We start from the raw sequence: 22,113 nt of genomic DNA, 5'->3' as shown, positions 1-22,113 counted from the left end.
TTCATAAATGAACACTTACAGACATAGTATAAGCAAATATAGTTATATACTCCTTCTGTTTAAAAATATAAAATATTTTTAACTGAATTTTACTTATCAATAAAGTATTTACATACTTTTAAACTAACTTTATTTTTTTATATTTACCTTTATTAAACAACTTATAATAAATATAAAGTTATTTATCAATAAGAGTACTTTTAAAAAAAATCAATGATTACATCTTAAAAGATTAAAAATACCTTATATTTTTAATATTTAACTCTTAAAAAAATTTCATACATTTTTTAGCGGATGGAATAACTCTATTTAGTGTGTGTTTGGGTTTCTCCAGGTAAAAATTAATTAGACCAAAATTAGTTGTTGCAACAAAATTTATATTTAAATATATTTTTTTAAAGTTAATTTAATAAATTAAAAATTGTTTGAATTAATAATAGTTTGTGTTTTTGAATATATAATGAATAAAAAAAGATATTAATTTATGATAATATATAATTTTTATTATACAAATATAATATATTAGAAATATTTAAAAAATGTGAAAAAAATTAAAATGACATAAATTTGATATATTAAATAATAAAAATAATAATATAAAGTGATATGTTGAAAAATATTATATAATAAATAATCTAATATTCATTAATGTTGAAATTAATATGATAAATTGTTCAATCTATAATGTATAATATAATCTTTAATTAATTGAATCACTAACTTTATTAATCTCTTTATAAAATGTCCCACTTAAATATAAGAGTAGCATGGTTAATTATAAAATTAGGTGCATATTTATTCTCTACGTTAATGCTCTCCAATTTCCATTAATACTTTCAAATCCTTTTTTAAGTTATTTTTTAAATCCACATTCAAATTGTTTTAAAAATACTTTTCAAAAGCACATTCTTCTATTTATCTAATACCCAAATAACTTTTTGCATATCACATGTTGGGAATTATTTCTCAAATATAAAATGCGGTTACCCAAACACATTCTTGTACTATAAGTGCAAGGCCATTATTGACTTTGGACTACTTGTTTCTTATAATTTTTTTTTTTGAGCACCAAGGCATCTTTAATCTACCTGTTTGAGAGAGAAAACTGACTTAAACTTTGTAATATTCTACCCCTAACTTAATTATTTCACAAATATGTTTATTATATGTTTAGTTCCAATAATAAAAAGTCATTATCAATTATCAATTAGTTATTTTAAATTTTATATTATTTTTGTGATATTTTATATTCAATTATTTTAAAATTTTATAATATTTTTTATATCCCATATTTTTATAACAGTTTTTATTTATTTACTAAATTATTTTCAGAAGTTATTTAAAATAATTTGCCAAATAATTAGAAATATATTTTTTATTATTTTTAAAAATTTAAATAAATAATATAAATTTTTTGAAAATAACTCTTTATTAAAAAACACTTAAACAAACTGTGCTTAATTTTAATGTCTCATTAATAAACTTGTGTGTAGTTCTCTCAATAATATTTTATAAGTTACAACCCAACAAAAACACGTTCTCGTCTGAACGTCCGGGGTGTTATATGAATAGCAGATTCATATTTTGTTCGGCATTCTGCCCTTATCAAGCTCGCCGTCGGACGCCGTCTACCTTTTTGGGCCCTGCGTGGTTATTCTCCTGCAAACCCTGGAGCCCGATCTTCTGCCAAAATCCGGTGAGATTGATTTGTTCCTTTGAATTGAATTTGTTCCCCGCTTCATCTGTTCATTGTCAAGCCCGCGCCGGACGCAGTCGCACCGTTTCTTGCTTTGTTGTATATAATTTTTCATTTTTAATTAATTGAAAGACCATAAATTGCAGGAGTGTTATCATTGTTAATTAATTGAAAGACCATAAATCGCAGTGGCTTGGAGGAGTTGCCTGAATCAATTGGCTTGCTAAAGCATCTGGAACAAAAATTAAAAGGGTATGATATCAGCTATGCATATTTTAAAGATTTCAGTTGGGGCAACAGATGCCCCCACTGAGGAGACACGATCAAAGAAATTATATTGATCATCAGGGAAAAATGAAAGTGAAAACCAGCAAATTTCGTTGCATTGATAAAACTAGAAATAACTATGGTATAACCAGTAATCGTGTCTTCTATAATATTGAGACCTGTGAATTACTAATGTCATTAATGTTTACCTTAATCCTGGTGCTACTGGATCATATACAAATGATTATGGTGAAGCTTTAGTGAATAATAACTGTTGTGTTACTGGGCTAGAGGAGGAAATACCAGAAAGATTGTGATGGATTTGTGTAAATATTGCACGAGGTCTCTTCTGCTACAAAGGAACTTTTGTGTAGTATGTAGACTGATCCAAAATTTTACAGCTATGCTTACTCAATTTTAATGCTTGAAATCTGCTCATTTCTTCTATTTGTATTTCTTTCTAAGCTTTACACTTACATTCTGTTATGGAATTAGTTTCTTGGCTGATTATTCTTTAAAATTTCCCCTTTTCCGTCCAATTCCCCAACTTGGGGGACCAAGTTCAGCTCAATTTAGTGTCAGGCTATGCTTGGGCTGGACTAGACCACGGATAGCCTTGTCCAGCCTGAAGCTTTTTCCATTCCTGACCAGACCCCTAGGCTGCAGTAACAGTATACTTTTGTTAATCCATGTAGATTCTGTTATTTGGCTGGTGAGGTTGCTGGTGAAATTGTGAAGGGGACTTTTTTTTTGTTTTTGGGTGGTGGGGGGAGCTGGTGTTGGGATTTTAATTTTTTTGTTATGTTGATATTACTCTGGCTTATGATACTGCAGACAATGTTCAAGAACACATTCCAGTCTGGGTTTCTTTCCATCTTATACAGCCTTGGGTATGTAGTTTTTTTGGTATTTAATGCTTGTTTCAAATTTCAATTTTGAATGTTTTATGCAATGATGTTGACATTCTTACTTGCTTGGATTTTATAGGAGTAAACCTCTGCAGATCTGGGATAAAGAAGGTGAGTATTTTATGGTTTGCAGCATCAAATGATAATATTTAGAGCTAGTTTTGCAATCAATTGTCTCACAATTATCCAGAAGTTGAGTCATGATGACAATTTTTTCTGCATTACTAAAATTCATTTATTGTCATATGAATATTATGGTCTATTTTAACATAGAAAAAACCGCATCTGCTACAGCACAGAAACAAATTATTATTATTATTATTTTAAAAGCTTGACCTAACACCTCAATAAAAACCGAATAAGTAGGTTTTTGGAAAAACAAGGAAGCAATTTTTTCTGTGATTTGCTTGAGGACATGTTTTTTTTAGGCCTAATCTATACAGGATTAAAATGCCATGTGACTTATATATTGTGTGGGGTTGATTTCATAGTTGTCAATGGCCACATAAAACGACCACAAGATGAAGACATACAGTCCAATGTACTTGAAATAATTGGATCCAATATCCAATCCACGTACATCACATGTCCTGCAGATCCAGCTGCAACACTTGGTATAAAACTTCCGTTCTTGGTTGTGATTGTGAAGAATCTAAAGAAGTATTTTACATTCGAGATTCAAGTTCTGGACGATAAGAATGTGAGACGACGATTTCGGGCTTCAAATTTCCAAGTCTGTAAGTTTGCCCATGTTTGTACTTTTTGGTTGGTTTTCCTAAAGATTTTGCAGGCTTACAAATTCTCCTTTGTGTGTTTTGTGCCTGATTGTGTGTCCTTATCCTACATCAAGCATGTTTGGATACATCAAATAATCAATTTTAAAGGTTAAAATCATGGTTTTGTAAAAATATATCCAAATACCTCTTTTATAAATCATGATTTTGAGCTCATAATTGATTTTGACATGTATGGACTGGTTGGGTATTTTTAGAAAAATCATGGTTTTGGGCTCATAATTGAATTTAGCAAGTAACGGGTGTTGGGATATTTTCAAGAGAATCATGGTTTTAGGTTCATAATTGATTTTAACATATAAGATTTTCTGATTTGTAATACTTTGGCATGATGACTTTGTACTTGTCAGAAAGTTTGAGAAGACTATTGATTTTAAAGAGTTAAGACGTCTTTGCTCCCATTGCCTTCATCTGCGATGAAGTTAATTCATCAACATCGCTTACTCTCCCGAATAGATTCTTTAAGGTTTACATTAATGTGAATTCATATGTACTATGTTGTGCTATTTATGCTTTTAGAATTTGACATTCTCAATGTGCTATTTGCTAGACATTCCATGTGAGAGAACACAATCATACTTATATCTTAAACCTAGTGTAGGGTCCTATGCATTACACGAGTTGAGAGAAACAAGTTATACTGTTCATAGCTCATGAATAGTGTGACTTGTTAGAATTTTTACTTTTTATCTTCTATATAGATTTTCTCAAAGATACACACAAGTGATTAATTTAATTGTTTCCATATCATATAGGCTGTGACTCGAGTAAAGCCGTACATTTGCACCATGCCACTGAAAATGGATGACGGGTGGAATCAAATCCAGTTGAATCTTGTTGATTTGACCAAGAGAGCTTATGGCACTAACTACATGGAGACTCTGCGAGTTCAGGTCCACGCGAACTGCCGCCTAAGAAGGATATATTTCTCTGACCGTCTCTACTCTGAAGAGGAACTCCCACCCGAATTCAAATTGTACCTTCCAATGCAGGTATGAGATGCTCCCCCCATTTGAATTTGCTAGTCTTTAATGTTTTGACGCTCATTTGTGTGTTTAAATTTGTTGCATTATCTTGATGCAGAAAGCAGCATGAAAATGTCATGGAAGGATGGATTTTAGAGCCATGAAAGGTGTGGATGTTATTCTGGAGCTGTTTTAGGTACCCTTCTTGTAAAAGTACTTATTTCTTCGATAACTTTTATCAGTCTATCGTGTAAATTAACGAGAACTTCTACATATGTCCTGTTTCATTTGATTAGTTTGAGAAGGTACTTTTCTGTTGGATCAAGATTCAAGCAGTAATGTTTGTTGTTCGTGTTTGTAGTACTTAGTGCATTCATGCTTTTATATGATGAAAGGTTGATGTGTAGTATTACTTTTACCGTTAGATGCATCAATAAATAAGGTATTATAGGATAATTCTTCTTCTTTCTAGTTAAAAGGGCAAGCACCGGTGCCATGAGAATATAAGCGAGGTCGAATTCGCGACTTTCCCACTTACAGAAGAGCTTGCATGCTACTAGATTGCAAAGTTATTGGCTATTATAGGATAATTCTACCCTGCCCTTAGTCAGCATAATTTGGATCCTTTCAAGTTAAATGCTTTTTGATTCGAAAACAGTATGTCGTTTAGTTATCCTTTGGTTAAAACAAAGGGGAGGGAATGGAGAATTTTAATGAGCAGTTTCTGCCCTCACAACCTTCCATCGAATCAAACACTTTTAAAGAGTGTAAGATTTACTTAATGTTTGGTAAGTAAAAAAGTTGTTTTTTAAAAAAGAAATGGGAAATTTATTTATCTTATTTTCTTTCCAGGCATGTTTCTCATTTCTTTTTTGAAAAAAAAAAAGCATTTTTTGTCTGTTTTTTCTATGAACCAAATATGCAATTAGTCTCCTTTTTCTTTAACTCGCGCACAAGCTCTTCAAAAGCACATTTCAAGATTTTAATTTCAGAGGACCCATCCGCAAATCACATGAGGAGTGATGCGTCCAAAAAGAGAGTAGTATAACTATCCATGAAGACGAGTTATACATCGAGTTACCATTAAAATTAATTGAAATTAGAACGAATCAATGTGCAAAGCGCATAAAGAAATGTTTGAGGAATATAAATGTTGGAATCATTTAACCTCAAATAATTCAAATTAAATTACTCAATCACTCAAGTAATTAAACACAAAGAAGTCACATCATGAAGTTCAAAAATACTTCTTGTGGAGAGCAAAATACTGACTTTTATTATTGATATTGTTGATGCTCTTAAGTTTAGGCTTAATATGTTTTGATTTGATAAAAGTATTATTAAATATATAAATTTAAGAACCTATATCTTCCCCACATTAAACTAATATGTTAATTTTCTTGACAACTCGTATAAATTAAAGAGTAGCAATTCTATTGTTTGAAATAAAAGAGAGTATAAATATGTAAAATGCAAAATAAATAGAATAAACAGAAAAGTTGTCAAGCAAATCTAGATGTACTCGATCGGTGTAATTCAAAATCACAGCCACAAGAGAGAGGAAAGAAATCCAAACTTCAGGATTAAAATCAAAACCACAAAACCACGAGAGATTATATCACGCGTCCATAATTAATAAAATCATCATTAAATTCGTCTAAGCTTCCTCCCTGCACGAATAGATTCATCCAATTTTGGATTAATTCCTCTGCAAAGCAAAATGAGAATCAATTGTACCGTCTCTCAAAATATAATAGTAATAATAAATCAAGAAATAATTGCTTCACAAACAAAAAAGAAATAATTGATTAATTATGCAATTGAAATATGTTGAGCCTAAATTACCCTAACATCATAAAAGATGCCCAATGTACACCAAAATATCATGAATTTTTTTAGTAGGAAACTGAGTATTAAAAAAAATAAATATGTACTTTCGTTTATTATCATTAAAATTTAAACGTTGCGATAGTGATTAGGGGAAATGTGGTTTAAAATTAGCCTACAGGAGCAATACTATAACAACCATCCAGCTTTCATAAGTTGGCAGTCTTTTGCCAATCTTTTACATAGCTGGTTTTCTCAAGACCAACAGGATTAGCTAGTATGATTCAATCGTAATTATTGCCTTTTTAAGAACTTGAAACTCAGAGATGAAAAAATAGACATCCCAAGATCATCTAGACATGCAATTGACTTTTTTTTTTAATCATAATATTGCATAATTTGTTCATGGTAAAAGCTCAATATCTACAATATAAACAGTTAATCATTAAAAAAATGCTCAATCGTACAACTAGATGGCTTTGGTTTGGATGGAATAAAAAGACAATCAAAAGAAGAGAAAACTAAAAGGAGAAATTTTCAAAAATAGTAATTTTTTTTAATTTTTAGAAGTTTTCTCTTTTAATTTTCTTTCCTCCTTATTTTTCTTCCTAGAAGGTTAAGTTTTGGTTAAAAAGAAAGCCAGAAAGACAAAAAGAAGGGATATTAGAAGAGACACTAGAGAATGGGCATCATTACATGGCGGATTATATTTCAAATTTGAATGTGTTTGTTTTATGGGTTGAGAAACCGAATCCACCTTGAGAAATGGATTTATTATATTGGCATACATATGCACGTTAGCCAACATAAGACCAAAAATATTATGAAAAGTCAAACTTGTTTAAAATTTGACAAGCATTGCATGTGTATTCAACTTTTATCATCATTTCTACGCATCATCAAACACATCTTTATTCTCATCAAGGTTCATGACTTACCGAAGGCACTGAGATTTGAAGAAGATCCTTCTGAGAACTCAGTGAAAAAAGACTCCACATTAGGATTCGAGAATCTGATATCTTCCATTCTAGATATCTGCTTGTGCACATATATTCCGCTCCATCTTGTATAGACTGCATCATCTAGTGGAGGTTGCATACCAATTCCACAAGTTATGGAAAACATGTTGCAAGAAACCTTCACATGGTTCCATTCATCTTGCAAAACTCCATTCTTGAGTTGATCCATAGGAATCAGGTTTTGCAAATCCACCAAAAAGAAGTTTTGACATGGAATATAATGATCAAGTTTTGCAGGAGAGTCAAAAGATTTGCCATTGATTTGGACGTTAAAATTTAGGATAATAGATGGGGCGTGACGTGCATCTCTAGATGCTGATACTGCAAAACACACAGCCACGTTGGGAAGTTGCTTTCTTCGGAACCAGAAAGACACTGAATCTAATAAAGCATAATGGTCAAGCCATTTTGGAGGTCTGTCTCCTCTTATTATAAACTTGAAGCCATCAACCTCGTGAGATGCCTATTAATTGCAAAACATTAATAAGAACTGAGTCATTATGCCTCACAAGATAGAAAGGAGGGGAGATTTATGCAATGTTTGATAGGTGAAAAAGTGTTTTCTAGAAAGAAAAAGGAAAATACAACCATCCGTTTTCTTTTTATGTACATTTCCCATTTCCTTTTTTGAAAATACTTTTCTGTGTATCAAACATGCAGTTAGTGATACAAAATGAATGAGATATTGAAAGAACTTTCACTAGGGTCATGAATACCCTTCATTGGTGAGATGTTGAACTTTGTGTGCCATAAAAACGAAAAAGCTTCTATTTACATGTCCCTAGCTGTGGATGAAATCAATATACCAATACATATGATTAAAAATATAACAAGCAATGCTTTTTTCAAGTTATGAAGAGTGCGACTCATTTCTCAAACCCTATAAAAATGTATCTAGTGATACAAATAAGATGGTGAAGTGAGATAGACAAGGTGAAGTGAAGTGATATCCATTTCATATGATTTGGAAGTACAGGATAATAAAAAGTGGGAGTGAAGTCTTTATTGAAATTTGATGCAAAGAGAATATTGAAGAGTGGAAGGCTCTTAATGTGATGAGTATACTCACATCCATGATGATTTCTGAGAACTAACTTGTTTCTAAAATAGTTTTTTCTTTTTTGTCATTTATACAAACAATGCAAAACTTATGGGTCCCTGAATTTCCTTTTCCTTCATAACACAACACAACTTTTTTATTTCTTCCATGCCTAGAGGAAACGTGAGCCACTATTATGTATAAGCATACGGTCATAGAAGAGAATTAACTAGATCAACATAGGATTTCTCCAACAAGAAGATAATACAAAACTTGGTGTCCTCCTTCCTGTCATGTCATGTATTATCAAATAGGCATATAAAAAATGATGGCACTAACTTTTCTGGTCGAAGTGCTTTGTAGGAAGCCATAGAAAAAGCAGTCTAAAGTATGATGTGTGTGTGTGTGTAGACAGAGAGAGAGAGAGAGAGAGAGAGAGAGAGAGATGTTAACCTGACTGAGTAATATGTTTAGAGACTCCGACTTCAAATGTGAGTATGAAATGTCATCTACTTTAACTCCCCAATGCCGTAACTTCCTTGTAAGATTTAATTCTTTTAAACCAATGAGGTTTTTGATTGACAATGGCAATATTTCTATGCCACTATATGTTAGATTCATTTCTCTTAAATTTTCCATGGTTCCTAATATTTCTGGAAATGTCTGAAGGCTCTCGCACTCTGAGAGGTCAAGAAATTCAAGAGACCTTAAAAAGATGCTTGGAAAGTTCTTGAGCTTCTTGCAATAATAAGCACTTAACCTCTTAAGTTTATCAAGAGAACCAACGGAAGCATGAACATTAGTTAAATTTATGCAGCCATCCAGACATAGTTCAATCAAATTTGGGGCTTCAGATAAGTCAGGAACTTCTCTTAACAATTCACAGCGACTCAAATTCATGATAGTTAAAGACCGGAACTTCTGCAAAACAATATTAAAAATAACAACTCTTAGTATTCTATAATCATAACATACAACACTAAAAAGCACAAACAATGATACACACACCATTCATGACATGGATAAAATCTAAAGAATCTACGTATAATTGGAAAGTATCATGTTGTGTATAGTATCAGTGTGGACGTTCGACACATGCCTACATTTTATTATGCTTCATAAAAAAACGTTAATTGTTGAACAATGGAAATAGCATACATGCCTTGAGTGGTGTATTCAGTGTCAGGCGACTTTCAGGCACCCTTAAGATAACTAGTTGCTTGGGATTGAAATCACAAGGTAGAGATGAATAAGGATATCCCTTCCATTCCAGCACTCTTAAACTACTTGGGAGATACTTGGGAGCTGTGGAAAATTGTGCATTTCTAATGATAAGCATCTTAAGGTTTGACATCTTTTTGAAGGCCATTCCATCCCAATCAACCTCTTCATCTCCCAGCATGTGCAGATTTATGACTTCAATCTTCTTAGTTCCCTTTCAAACCAAAACATAAGTGAACCACAAAAATTGTTACATGTGTCAAGAATTGAAAAAAAAATTGTAAAGAAATGTACACTTCTACCCAATTTCAAATGTATATAGTAGGTCAGTCAAGAAAGAGAAGAGAAAACACAAGTTATATATGCACTTGGGGTTGCTTGAGCGGAAGATTTAATGCTAGGAAAACTACAGAACACTCTAACTGTAAAAAGGATCAAAATGATTAAAAATAACAAATACATGTATATGCCTCTCAGATCAACTTACCTCGTTCTCTTCTAAAACGGAAACAATGTCTTTGGTGAACCACAACCTAGAGCGTTTTCCAGGCTCATTTGGTGATTGGTGCCGAACAATTTCCTTCCCCATATCCTGAATCAAGTCATGCATTGTCACAATGCTATCGGAAGGCCAAAGGCTTAATTTATCCTCACGACAAATCTTTATGAGACACCTATCAACTAACACCTTAATAGCATATTTTGGGCATCTACCATGAGAAGCCAGTAGAGTGCTTGTGACATATTCCAATGTGTCTCCTTTAAAGCAACAAGCAATATCAAGAAAAATTTCCTGCTCATGTTCTTCCAAAGCATCATAACTTATTTTGAGTACTTGTTGGATCTTTTGATTGGGAGTTACTCGCCAGTTTTCTAGTGCAGAATTCCAATATTCTACTCCCATACCAAACAAGCTGGAACCTATAATTTCCAAAGCCAATGGAAGACCAGAGGCATATAGTATAATATTATTTAAATTATCCAAGTATCTTTGCTCGGCTCTATTTTGTTTAAAGGCATTCCAAGTGAGCAGTTCAAGAGCTTCTTCTTGATTTAAACTCTCAACCTCATGAATTCTATCAACGCCATGTCTTGCTAGCAAATGCGTATCCCTTGTTGTTATAATGATTCTGCTACCAGAACCAAACCAATCAAGTCCCCCAGCAATTGCTTGCAATTGGTCTAGTTCATCAACATCATCAAGAACTATTAGAACCTTCTTTCTGTGGAGCTTGTGTTTTATTATTGGAATTCCTTTATTGACATATCTTACGGTGATATTTTCATCCATCATCACTTCAGAAAAAAGTATTTCTTGGAGATGCACTAACCCATGCTTTTGTGAGTTTTCTCTAACATTAGCAAGAAAACAGAAGCCTTCAAATAGGTCAGCAATTGAATTGCATACTGCTCGAGCAATTGTTGATTTGCCTATTCCTCCAGTGCCCCAAATCCCTACCATTTGGACTCCCTCATTAGAGTTAACATCCAAAAGAGATTGGACTTGCTGCACTCGAGATTCGATTCCAACTGGGTAATCAGCAATGTGTAAAGGTTTGCGGTTGATCCTCATAGAGACATCTTTCACGATCCTTTCAATAAAATGGCATTCATATTCTTGCCTGCCCCAATCACAAATTTTGGTAAAAAGTTCGTATCTATCTGATTATGTCACATCATGAATACATAACATTCAATCAACCATATATATGAACCAGTGGATCTATAAGCGGGAAAGATCCAAAATATTTGAAGAAAATGAGAAGAGGGACTAATGAACACGAAAATTTTATTGCAAACTTAAATTACAATATACCCCAAGCTACTAACCTTTTCACTTTCTCTTCCCTTCTACAGCCACCCTTCTCCCCCCCCCCTTCTCTTTCCTCTCTTCTACTTTTTTTACTCACTACCTCATGGAACCTCTTCTCTCTTCTTTCTCCTTATGTTCTTTTTTTTTTTTTTTGGGCCAATTCTTTCTCCTTATGTTCACTCATCACTTGATGCACAAATGACTTATCTACGTATCCTATTTATAGGTGAAGAATGTGCTTGCTCAACAAGCCACTCTTCTTGCTTGGAAGCTTCTACTGCATTGTCTAGCTCTCCAAGTTGCTATTTTATTTTTATTATTATTTTTCGGTGTTTAGTGGGCCATAAAATTAGTTATGATATTTTTTTTATATACTATAGTTATGATATTTAATATGGACATAATACACCACTTCAAATATGACATTTATATTTTAAACTCTTCATATTTTGCAATTTTCATGCTTCTTAACCCTTTCGATATAAACTTATAAGATATTAATTAGCCGTCAAATAATCTGTGCACCATAATAAAACTACTTCTGCCATGAACAAGCACATGCTATGGTTTCATTCATCTCTAATGACATACAAAAGCTAACAAGTACCGGCGTTCTTTTGACTAATATTGTATTGACTATCCTAACACTGAAAACAGACAAACTACATGATTTTTAACTTCATTTGAAATTTTGTTGAGCCATAATTTGTGTTAATGTTTTATCCCTGCTTCTTGGCCTTTCCTAGATACGAATAATGAGTAATGACAATAACAATCGACATCGAATAAACAAATAGCATATATAAAGGGAAAGAGAAGCAGAATACTCAAATATACCCAGGTCTAAAAACAAAACCAGAGATATTAGCAACATCTCGCAAAGCCTGCCTCCATTTTTGCACCTTCGCCTCGTCGCAATTCTCGAACCTTGTCTCATGCTTTGCGAATGCTTCTGCATAATTCTCTTTTTGATGTCGTACTTCAGACGGTTCTACATTATAAAAAATAGGCAAAACCAATCGTCCCTTTGAGTTTATACATTCAAGGATCTGAACAAGTTCATCTAAACAAAAGGTAGAGGAAGCATAGTTTCTGGAGAAAATAGCAATGGCAATTCTTGATTCTCGGATTGCTTTGACAAGTGATGGAGTAATTTTTTCTCCTCTTCTAAGCCCCTCGTCATCCATAAAGGTATGAATGCCCTTTTGATTGAGAGCATTATAAAGATTTCTGACAAAATCAAAGCGAGTATCTTCGCCTCTAAAATTGAGAAATACATCATAAGTCCATTCATAGCTGAAGGAAGAGGAAGAGGAAAATGATATCTCCGCTGCCATGGTAGCTAGTTGAGATGGGTGTTGCTCCTTGCTAGACAAGAAAACCCAAATGCTCTTATGATTTAGTAAAGCAAGAAATCAATGGGAAACAGGAGTCAATTCAATAAAATTAAAGTCTTCTGCTTTTTATCATCTTGGTCTTCAATTGTCTCCCATAATGTCCCATCCAAAAGAAAAAGTTAGATTAGGTGTTATGATCTTTGTCCACTTGCACAAAACTTGCTCAAAATGTTGGATCGACAAAAATTAATAGGAAAATCTCGAGCAATAGGCCCCAGTATCGTGCACTGTATTTTGGGATAATATTGATCCGTGTTAAGGCATCCTGAATGCCACTCTTGGCGAGCATGGCTACTTTAAGATTCTTAAATCCCTTGATACAAAAAATTATGGATCTCTAAGTATATCAACATGATTCACACTCATGGATTGTAAGGTATAGGTTCTTCATAAAGACAAGTACAGAACATTCTTAAATTTTTGTAGGATAAAAATAAGATATTACTAAATCAATAAAGCTTTTAAAATAGAATAAAAAATTTAGAAGAAAGACAGAAAAAGCACACCGATTTAGTGTGTGTTTGATTCTTAATTTGACAAAAATTAATTTGATGAAAGTTTATTTGATAAAAATTAGTTTGATGAAAGTCAATTGTTGTAACAAAATTTGTGTTTGAATATATTTTTTTAAAAGTCAGTTTGACAAATAGAAAGTTATTTGGATTAATAAAAATTTATTTTTTTAAAATGTACTTTTTAATATATAATGACCAAAAAGAACATTAAAAAATGATAATTTATAATTTTTATTATGCAAATATAATATATTAGTAATGTTTGAAAAATGTGAAACAAATTTTAAAATAACATAAAATTTAAAATGTTAAATAATAAGAAAGAAATATAAAATTTAATTTTGGACAAATTTATGTAATAAATAGTTAAACATTCATCAATATTAAATAGTTACATGATTAATGGTTCGATCTATAATATACAATCTGATCTCTAATAGAATCTCGAACCCTATTCATCTCTCTATCAAAAGTTACGCTTGAAATTGCACTTGAAATTGTTGATGAAAATACATGTTTATCATTATCATAGTTAGTATTAACCATATTTTCATTCTCAAAACACCTAAAGTCAGAATCAGTTGCAAATTTTCTTCTAATAAAATTATGTATAGCCATTGTTGCACCAACGATATGAACTTGCATCACAAATGGATAGCTAGGCATATGTCGCAAGATTGCAAATCTATTTTTTCAAACCCCGAAAGTCATTTCAATCATGGTCCTTAAGCTTGAATGATAATAATTAAAAACCTCATTATTATTTGCAAATCCAGATGAACGCCTGAAATCTTTGAGGTGGTACCTATAAGATCTATAAGGACCTAAATATTCATGTGGCGTTGGATAGCCGGCATCTAATAAATAATATTTACCTACCAATAAAAATTATAAGATCCCAAAAAATATTGAGTAAATTATTTTAAATTAGATAGTGGGGTGGATGTGAAAATTTTATGTCCAGCCTTGTGAGTGCATAGTCAAACAAACGAGCATCATGGGCAGTCCCTTCCCATCCAGCCATAACATAAGTGAAGCACATATCCCAATCATATGCGGCCATTATATTTTGTGTTGGAATACCTTTCCTTCCAATATATTTCCCTTGCTCTTCAACACTAACCACGCACGGGATATGTGTTCCATCGATTGCTCCTATGGCATCTTTAAAGAATGGCCAATATCACAGATCACCTAAAATTTTTAGATGAATATCTTGAAAAGTGCGATCTTTTAGTTGGACATATTCCTTTGCTAGCTTCTCACAAGCACACAATATATTTTTGAAATGTCTGTGAATAGTCTCTGTTGAATGTTAAAATCATTTTTATGCCATCCTATTCCCCATCCCATGTCCAATAATATTTAAGAACATATCGACCATTTCATGAATCCCTGTTCTTCTGGTTGGACACAAACCATATTGCACCAGTTCATCACAAAGTTGAAAAAAAACATCTTTTTCCATGTGAAACATGTCATAACAACTCTGAGGATGCCCTTGTAAAATTTCTTGCACCCATCATGACCTGATTGTGAACTGGTTCTACAAGGCTCTTTCAATAAAGTTGTTGAGTAACTAGATATTATTGCAGTAATAGCCTCAATTTCATCGTCTTCCGCATGTACAAGTAATTGTAATAAGCGAGATTATATATTGTCATCCATAAAAACTACATAGCATAATTAAACAACCATTACACTATTGTCCATGACTTAACATAAGAAACACATAACACAAGAGCCAAATAACACAGTTAGTTTCAAAACAAAGTTAACAACATAAACGGCACTAGCTAAATTTAAAACATTGAGAAGGCAAGTTAGGATTGATCTAATCTGCTTTTTTGCCCAAGCACTTCAAATAGACTACTAATGCTCTTCTGTTGTCCCTAAGCCTAATATACATGTCCCTTGCAGTCTTATCTAACAAAGCCACAGCACATTGTCCAAGAAGTGCCTCATTACAAGCAATCTCCTCGATTCCATAAAGTTCCTTTGCAACATCTACTACATTTTGATCAACTGGTTTTGTCCCACCCTCTATGGAATTAAGAATTGACTTCAGTGTTGAAACCCTATTCTCTTGTGTGGACACCAAGCGACTCATTGAATCAACCATTACAGTTGCAAGACATTTTCCCTTCTTGTTTTGACCACTTTCACCTCTCTTTCTCTTGCTCCCCGAATTAGTACCACCACTGTATGCATTATTCAAGTTGACCTACCCAATTTGTGGGAGAGCTCTTCCACTAATATTTCTCATATCATCACTGTCTCCTGATCCTTTGGTCAAATCTAGTTGAGGCCTATACGTATCTTGTAGGTCATCAGCCGTAGGTGTCTACATGTAAGTACCTCGTGTTGCAACTGGCTGGAACAACTATGTCAATTCTTGTACATATAGAAGTGATCTATGTCTGAATTTTCTATACTCAGGATTCTCCTACACATTACAAGAACTGAGTTCAATATATTTACAAAATAAAGCATCAAATATATAGCATGCCGTATATAATTATATACCTTAATCTTTTGACTCCACTACTTATCCGGTGCTGATGCAGTATTCTTTTCACTATTCGATCCTAAGCCGGTCTCTTTGTTTAGCAATTTGTCCCATATATTCCAATCTTTCCTCAAATTGTTCCATTTGTTCTTTAATTGCTTCTTATCATAGCTTCTAGAGCTCAAAGCATTGAATTGTTGCATTAATGCTTCCCAACCTTCCTTTGATAAGGTAGAGCCCTTGCACTCATTTTTTCTAACTTGTTGGCGAGCTAATTTGATGAACAGTTCGGTCTTTTCGGTAGTCCACAATGCCTTCTCCTTACTCATATTTACCATCAAAATATTACATTCTCTATAATTAATTAACATAAATTAGACCTATTTGTCAACCCACATTTAACAGGAAACAAAGCAACTAATAATTAATTAAGTAAAATCATCCAATTTTTATTTATGAAACCATACCAAAACCTATAATTCAACATTAGTTTGAACAAAAGAAAACTTGAAAAGACACATATAAATGCACATAAATTTAGAATAATTTATCAGTAATTGAGCAAAAAAAAAAATTTAAAACACACATTCTCAAGAAAAGAAATCAAAACTCAGGAATCAGTCATTGATTATAAGAAAATTTACATACATATATAAAGAGCAGAACTAATTTTGAACTTAAATAATTCAACATCTGAAAACAGAACCAAGCATTTCCACCATTTCGATTCCTATTCATTCAACATAAGAAAAGTTTGAACCATACACACAAAGCAGAACTACGTTCAGATTCACAACATTCCTGTTTATTGAGTATGAGAAAAGTTCAAACTAGTCCTTCTTCTTCAATGTTCAGATTCCTAACGTCCAGAAGCTCTCAGGTTTTGGATTACCAATACAAGTGGAAGAAATGGTCAAACAGAGCAGAAGTACCTTCAACTGAAAAAAAATAGAGCATAAGCGATCTAGAGAAAAAATCAGAGAACCACCGAGTGTCCAAGATCGAAAAGAAGCTCTAATCGTTCGAGCATCCGAGTGTCCGAGTTCAGTTCAAGCCTCAGGTGTTTTTACTCTATCAGCTTCACAATGCCGTCCAAGACCCAAAAGAAGCTCGATCCGTGAGCTATAAATGAAAAATGGTGACCGGAATAGCAGGGATGGACGACAGAACGAGACCACGTGCTCAGCGAAGGAAGAAAAGTCAAATCTATGAGTAAAGATGGCAGGGGAGAGATGGTGGAGAGAAGGACGAGAGTCATCGAAGATATAGAGGACAGAGGCCGACTGATGGCGGACGAGGCAGACCAGAGCACAGCACAGAGAAGAGAGAATGAAGAAGTCAGATATGTGACTAGAGATGGCAGGGGAAGACGGAGGAGAGAATGACGAGAGTCACCGGAGATATGACAAAGGCGGAAGAGGCGGACGAGAGTAGAGCACAGAGAAGAGAGAACTGTGATGAAGAGAGGCGAGTTCTGAAGAACGAAGAAGACTAGTTCGGGTAGGACGAAAAGACAAATATGAAGCCAGGGGTATCATGGTCGTTTTAAATAATAGGTATTATATCTTTCCTCAACTGACTTTTTAAAAGCTCTAGATATCAGCTTCTAATTTTTTCTGTTTCAGCCAGGTTCGAAAAGCACATTTAGAAAGTTAATTTTACACCTTAAATAATCCCCAAACACCATTTAACTTTTTCAAAGTAAAAAACAACTTTTTGAATGTAAAAAGATGGTTTTCCAAACGCACCTTGAATAATCCCCAAACACCATTTAACTTTTCCAAAGTAAAAAATAACTTTTTAAATATAAAAAGCTGGTTTCTCAAACGCACCCTTAATTTCTTAGTTGACGGTGCTTACACACTCCTTTTAAACACTTCAACCAACTTTACATCGTAATATAATTTAAGCTTTTTTATATAAATGATGGTAGGAAAAGAGCATATTTCAGCATCCGCATTCCATGCTCCTTAGTGTGATAAGAATCAAATGTTTATCAGGGTTAAGAGCAATCTTGATCCTCCATTTCAGCCTCATTTAATCCTTGCCATCCATTTAAATTAATTTTTAAATATTTTTAATATTATATTTATTAAAATAAAAATATAAAAATTTTTAATATTATATTTGGACTATTTAAAGTATATTTAAATGGTTAATTTATATATAAATTTTTTAGTGTTAAATTATATTATCTAAATTATATTTGAACTGTATAGAGTTTATTCGTATAATCAAATTATAAAATTATAAATTTTTTTAATATTAAATTGGACTACTAGATTAAATTTGTACTGATTAAATTAGTGATGAATAGATGTATTAAAATTTTAAAATTTTATTTTTTTATATTAATAAATATAATATTAAAAATATTTAAAAATTAATTTAAATGAACACTAAATATTAATTTAGGATGAAATAGAGAGTCGTAATTGCTCATGATCCTGATGAGCACACGGTACGACAGGCGTGGAATGCAATTCCCATATTTCGTGTGATAAAAGGGGCACATTTCTGTCAATTTTTTAAAAAAAATAAAAGCTAAAGTTGATAAAATGATGCATGTATGTCAGCTTTTGAAAAAGCAAAAGCAAAAATAAATGAAACTTGACAAAAATAAAAATAAAATAAATATTTAATAATCACACGGGATTGAAGATATATAATACCAGTGCTCGTAAATGCTTTCTTCAAGAAATGATGAGTTGGAATTTGTTTTTTTTTTTTTTACCTCTTTCCAGAGTGCATGGTAAGCATGTGCTTTTCTATCTTCTTGTTTTTCATACTCTTTTGAAATGAAAGAGTTTCTTGCTTTAAGAACTTATTAATGAAATTGAGATTCTATTTCATATGAATCTTGACTTTTAGATACAAGAGCTTTTGATTTGGAAGGATTAGGTCTCATGAATTAAGGAAACTTGTTCCATTTATATGGAATATCCTTGTTACGGGGCAACATTCGCAGTCCATTGTAGTAGATGAATTTTTGAGGATAAAGGATAATTTAGGATGACAAGTTAGAATGGAATTGGACTAAGTGAAGTACATTTAAAATATATGCATGCAAAATTATTTAGATCACATAAAAATTGTTTTAACTCAATTAAAAGTTCAATTTCATATGATACCAATTAGGAAAAGAATTTCATAAATAAATTTGATTAGCAACATAGAGATTCTCACATCAATCCAAGTTGTAGGGCGGTGAACAATGAAAATAAAATAAATCTATCAAGTCAACTTACTCTTACTTTTGTCAAGTCTTGACATTAAAAATGAAATTAAAAACTAATTCATGAACAACTTATTATTCTATATAAGTTAAGATTTAAAACAATAAAAATTATTCATTGAATTATACACTTACTTATTTTTATAATTCATGTAAATTAAATATGTATAGTCACACTCATACTTTTCTACTATAACTCACATGTCATGACTCTCACATTTATTATTTATTTTACTTTGAATTTCACACCTAACTTTTTTACTCATGGTCCCACAATTTTTTTTTTCCAATAATGGCCCTACATTGTTACAATTCCTCTCCATTATAAAAAATAAAAAACCCAAAAAATAAATCTAAAAAATTAACAATAAATATCTTCTACATTGTAAAATACATCGTCCTACAGTGGTTTGAACAGTAACTTGCTTTTTCAAAAAAATTATACTTTTAGATATTATTAGGTGGGTCCCACTATAAGATAAGGTTTATAGTAATACATAATAAAAATAATAATTGTGAGATCTTATAATTTGGTGCTTTTATATCTTATATGTATAAGATAATAATATAAAAAGCGTTTGTCCCACTATAAATTTATAGTGGGATGAACAGTAATTTTTAATTTTTTAAATTTTGAAAGATCGAGCACTTGCAATAAAAATAGATGTAAAACTCATAATGTAAAATTAACATGAATATAAGACATAGAGCAAAAATAGTGGGTATTGGACCTATAATTTGCAACTTATATTTTTTATATGAATAAAATACTAAATTGTAGAAGAAATACATAGATAAATAAAAAATGATAATTTTGTTTAAATTTTAATTTATGTGGGCACGAAATAACAATTTCTAAATAAAATAATTTGTTGCTTTTTTCATATGTATAAGATAATAAATTATAAAATGTAATGTTTTATTATTTAAAGGGTTAATGAGCATTCTGGATTCTAAAATATTCTGAAAAAAGCATCCTAAACTTTAAATTGCTAAAATGTGTAAAATGGATCATAAACTTCTATATTTATTGCAAATTAACCCCCATCGTTAACTTATACTTAACATCATTGCTGTTCAATTAGTGGGGCCCAATCACAACACTGATGTGGCAGTCCCTTGCTGATGTATCATTTGTCAATGAGCACCACATACCTTAAACTATTGTGCAAGTAGCATCCTGAATCATAAACTTTAAAAGTCAAAGCAAATTACCCTCACCATTTGTGTGTAAAATATTAACTATTATGTAAATCAAATTAGCCTCAACATGATCCGCTACAATGAACATATCATTGGTTGCAGCAAACGACCAATAATTTTGTGAAATGACTTTTTTTTTCCCTTTTTTTGTAATGTTTTTTAAATAATTAGTATATTATGCTTCCATATACTTTATAACTTTCATTTATTATTATTTTGAATAATTTTTATTTATTTAATAGTAAAAATTTGGGATCTCATTCGAAAAGAAGTTTAAGTATTAATACACAAGAAATCATTCACCAGCCAATAATGGATATGATGCTATGTAATTTATGCAATCATTTATGGCCAACAATCATTTACCTAGAAGAATTATTTTTGTTGATGAAATGCTGCTGTTACAAATAAAATACTTCCAACTCACTTAGATGAAGACAAAGGCCGTAATCATGGATATGAGGAAGTAAAAATTACCCTACCATGATTGACAATCATGAATATACAGAAATCTTCAGTATTGCTAATCATGGGTTTCGTGAGACGTGCGCGCACAAACAAAATTTCCTTTTTAATGCTAGAAGGAAAATAGGTAATTTCATTTTCAGACATATTCACCCTTAAATTCATAGGGAACTAGCAGGTATTTTTTGAATTTATGGGACCTCAGCGTATTTTAAATGCTTCTATGGAACCTTAAAGTGATTTTCCCTTCATATTATTTATATAAATATATAAGATTAGGCTAAAATCTATAAAATTCTCATGAATTTTAATATAGTTACATATAACTCTTTCCTCCTTTAGACTTTTAAAATTAACCTCTTTAATATTTTTTCCCATACTATTAATAACTTTATTATCTTATTAACAAAATTTACCACTTCAAATTAATGAGATATATGTATGGCACCTAACATTGAAAAAATATTTAATAAATTTTAATACAACTCAATAAAGAATTATATCAATAAAAATTTATCCTTCCTTTGAGACAGGTGTGCACCTATAATAATACAAAAATATAGATAAAATTTTTATAAAGTTATTATTAGCTTATATATGATGTCATATAAGGTGTTATATATCTTTTCTTAATATAAATGACAACTTTTGTTGGTAAAACAGCTAAGAAATATTAGTAGGGAGTATTTGATTTAAAAAAAAAGGTTATGGTAATTAATTTTTAAATTTTTAAAAATGAGAGGAGTTCTACTTTCTCAAAATTTAAGAAAATTTTATATATTTTAACCAAATAAAATTATAATAAAATATTTTTTCAACTTCTCAAATAGAATATTAATTTTTATTTTGTAAGCAATATTAATGTCAGGTTGTGTAAAAGAGTATGATTATTTTCATCAAAAAAGAGTATTGGTATATGATATTAATATTTACTACTTATTCTATCATTTTCAACACAAATTTTGTTTATATTAAGATAATTTTATTTTTTAAGTTATTATAATTTTATAGTTTTTAATTGTTTCTTATGCATTTAATTTTAATGAATTTATTTTTGTTATTTAAATAAATATTTATAATTATATTTAAAAAATGCTAATATTTAGGGAGAATTACAGTTAGGTCCCACATAAGAAAATTAATTACTGCAAGATCCATTAACAACTGAATTAAATTGCATTAGGTCCTACATAAAGGAATTAATTACTATTGACATAATTGTCCCTAATATTCATTTATA

At 31.4% G+C, this 22,113-nt stretch overlaps 3 protein-coding genes across 5 annotated transcripts; 1 reads left to right on the top strand and 2 right to left on the bottom strand.

Annotated features, from left to right (window-relative positions):
- The first annotated feature begins 1,551 nt into the window (after window positions 1-1,551).
- Window positions 1,552-5,036, top strand: LOC129295012 (uncharacterized). Of its 3 annotated transcripts, none has more exons than XM_054933496.1 (7): window positions 1,555-1,696; window positions 1,886-1,948; window positions 2,798-2,853; window positions 2,951-2,982; window positions 3,363-3,604; window positions 4,421-4,657; window positions 4,749-5,036. In XM_054933496.1, the coding sequence occupies exons 3-7, from the start codon at window positions 2,801-2,803 to the stop codon at window positions 4,758-4,760; spliced, it is 576 nt and encodes a 191-aa protein (XP_054789471.1). In that variant the 5' UTR covers window positions 1,555-1,696; window positions 1,886-1,948; window positions 2,798-2,800; the 3' UTR covers window positions 4,761-5,036. The 3 variants fall into 3 exon arrangements, with proteins under 3 accessions (XP_054789469.1, XP_054789471.1, XP_054789470.1); XM_054933495.1 differs by having other exon boundaries at window positions 1,556-1,696; window positions 1,843-1,948; XM_054933494.1 differs by lacking the exon at window positions 1,886-1,948 and having other exon boundaries at window positions 1,552-1,696.
- Window positions 5,037-6,043: 1,007 nt separating this feature from the next.
- LOC129295008 (disease resistance protein Roq1-like) lies at window positions 6,044-12,961 on the bottom strand. The gene is made up of 6 exons (XM_054933490.1): window positions 12,387-12,961; window positions 10,224-11,358; window positions 9,678-9,950; window positions 8,969-9,436; window positions 7,396-7,939; window positions 6,044-6,338 (listed from the first exon to the last, which is right to left on the bottom strand). Exons 1-6 carry the CDS (start codon window positions 12,884-12,886, stop codon window positions 6,244-6,246), a joined length of 3,015 nt encoding a protein of 1,004 aa, XP_054789465.1. The 5' UTR covers window positions 12,887-12,961; the 3' UTR covers window positions 6,044-6,243.
- Window positions 12,962-15,295: 2,334 nt separating this feature from the next.
- Window positions 15,296-16,299, bottom strand: LOC129295019 (uncharacterized). The gene is made up of 2 exons (XM_054933502.1): window positions 16,010-16,299; window positions 15,296-15,662 (listed from the first exon to the last, which is right to left on the bottom strand). Exons 1-2 carry the CDS (start codon window positions 16,297-16,299, stop codon window positions 15,296-15,298), a joined length of 657 nt encoding a protein of 218 aa, XP_054789477.1.
- Between the last annotated feature and the right edge of the window lie 5,814 nt (window positions 16,300-22,113).

Source organism: Prosopis cineraria, unplaced genomic scaffold (genome assembly GCF_029017545.1).
Source record: "Prosopis cineraria cultivar Desert tree isolate PC_DT_omini unplaced genomic scaffold, ASM2901754v1 PC34, whole genome shotgun sequence".
NCBI lineage: Eukaryota > Viridiplantae > Streptophyta > Magnoliopsida > Fabales > Fabaceae > Prosopis > Prosopis cineraria.
This window is presented reverse-complemented; position numbering and strand designations above follow the sequence as displayed.

Coding starts and splice junctions, on each gene's coding strand:
- LOC129295012 (XM_054933494.1), top strand. CDS start 1,565: ATGAATAGCAGATTCATATTTTGTTCGGCATTCTGCCCTTATCAAGCT. Junction 1,697..2,797: donor CGATCTTCTGCCAAAATCCG/GTGAGATTGATT, acceptor ATGATACTGCAG/ACAATGTTCAAGAACACATT. Junction 3,605..4,420: donor TTCGGGCTTCAAATTTCCAA/GTCTGTAAGTTT, acceptor CATATCATATAG/GCTGTGACTCGAGTAAAGCC.
- LOC129295008 (XM_054933490.1), bottom strand. CDS start 12,886: ATGGCAGCGGAGATATCATTTTCCTCTTCCTCTTCCTTCAGCTATGAA. Junction 7,940..8,968: donor TAAACATATTACTCAGTCAG/GTTAACATCTCT, acceptor TGCAATTAATAG/GCATCTCACGAGGTTGATGG. Junction 6,339..7,395: donor TTCAAATCTCAGTGCCTTCG/GTAAGTCATGAA, acceptor TTTGCTTTGCAG/AGGAATTAATCCAAAATTGG.
- LOC129295019 (XM_054933502.1), bottom strand. CDS start 16,299: ATGAGTAAGGAGAAGGCATTGTGGACTACCGAAAAGACCGAACTGTTC. Junction 15,663..16,009: donor ACTGCATCAGCACCGGATAA/GTAGTGGAGTCA, acceptor TAATGCATACAG/TGGTGGTACTAATTCGGGGA.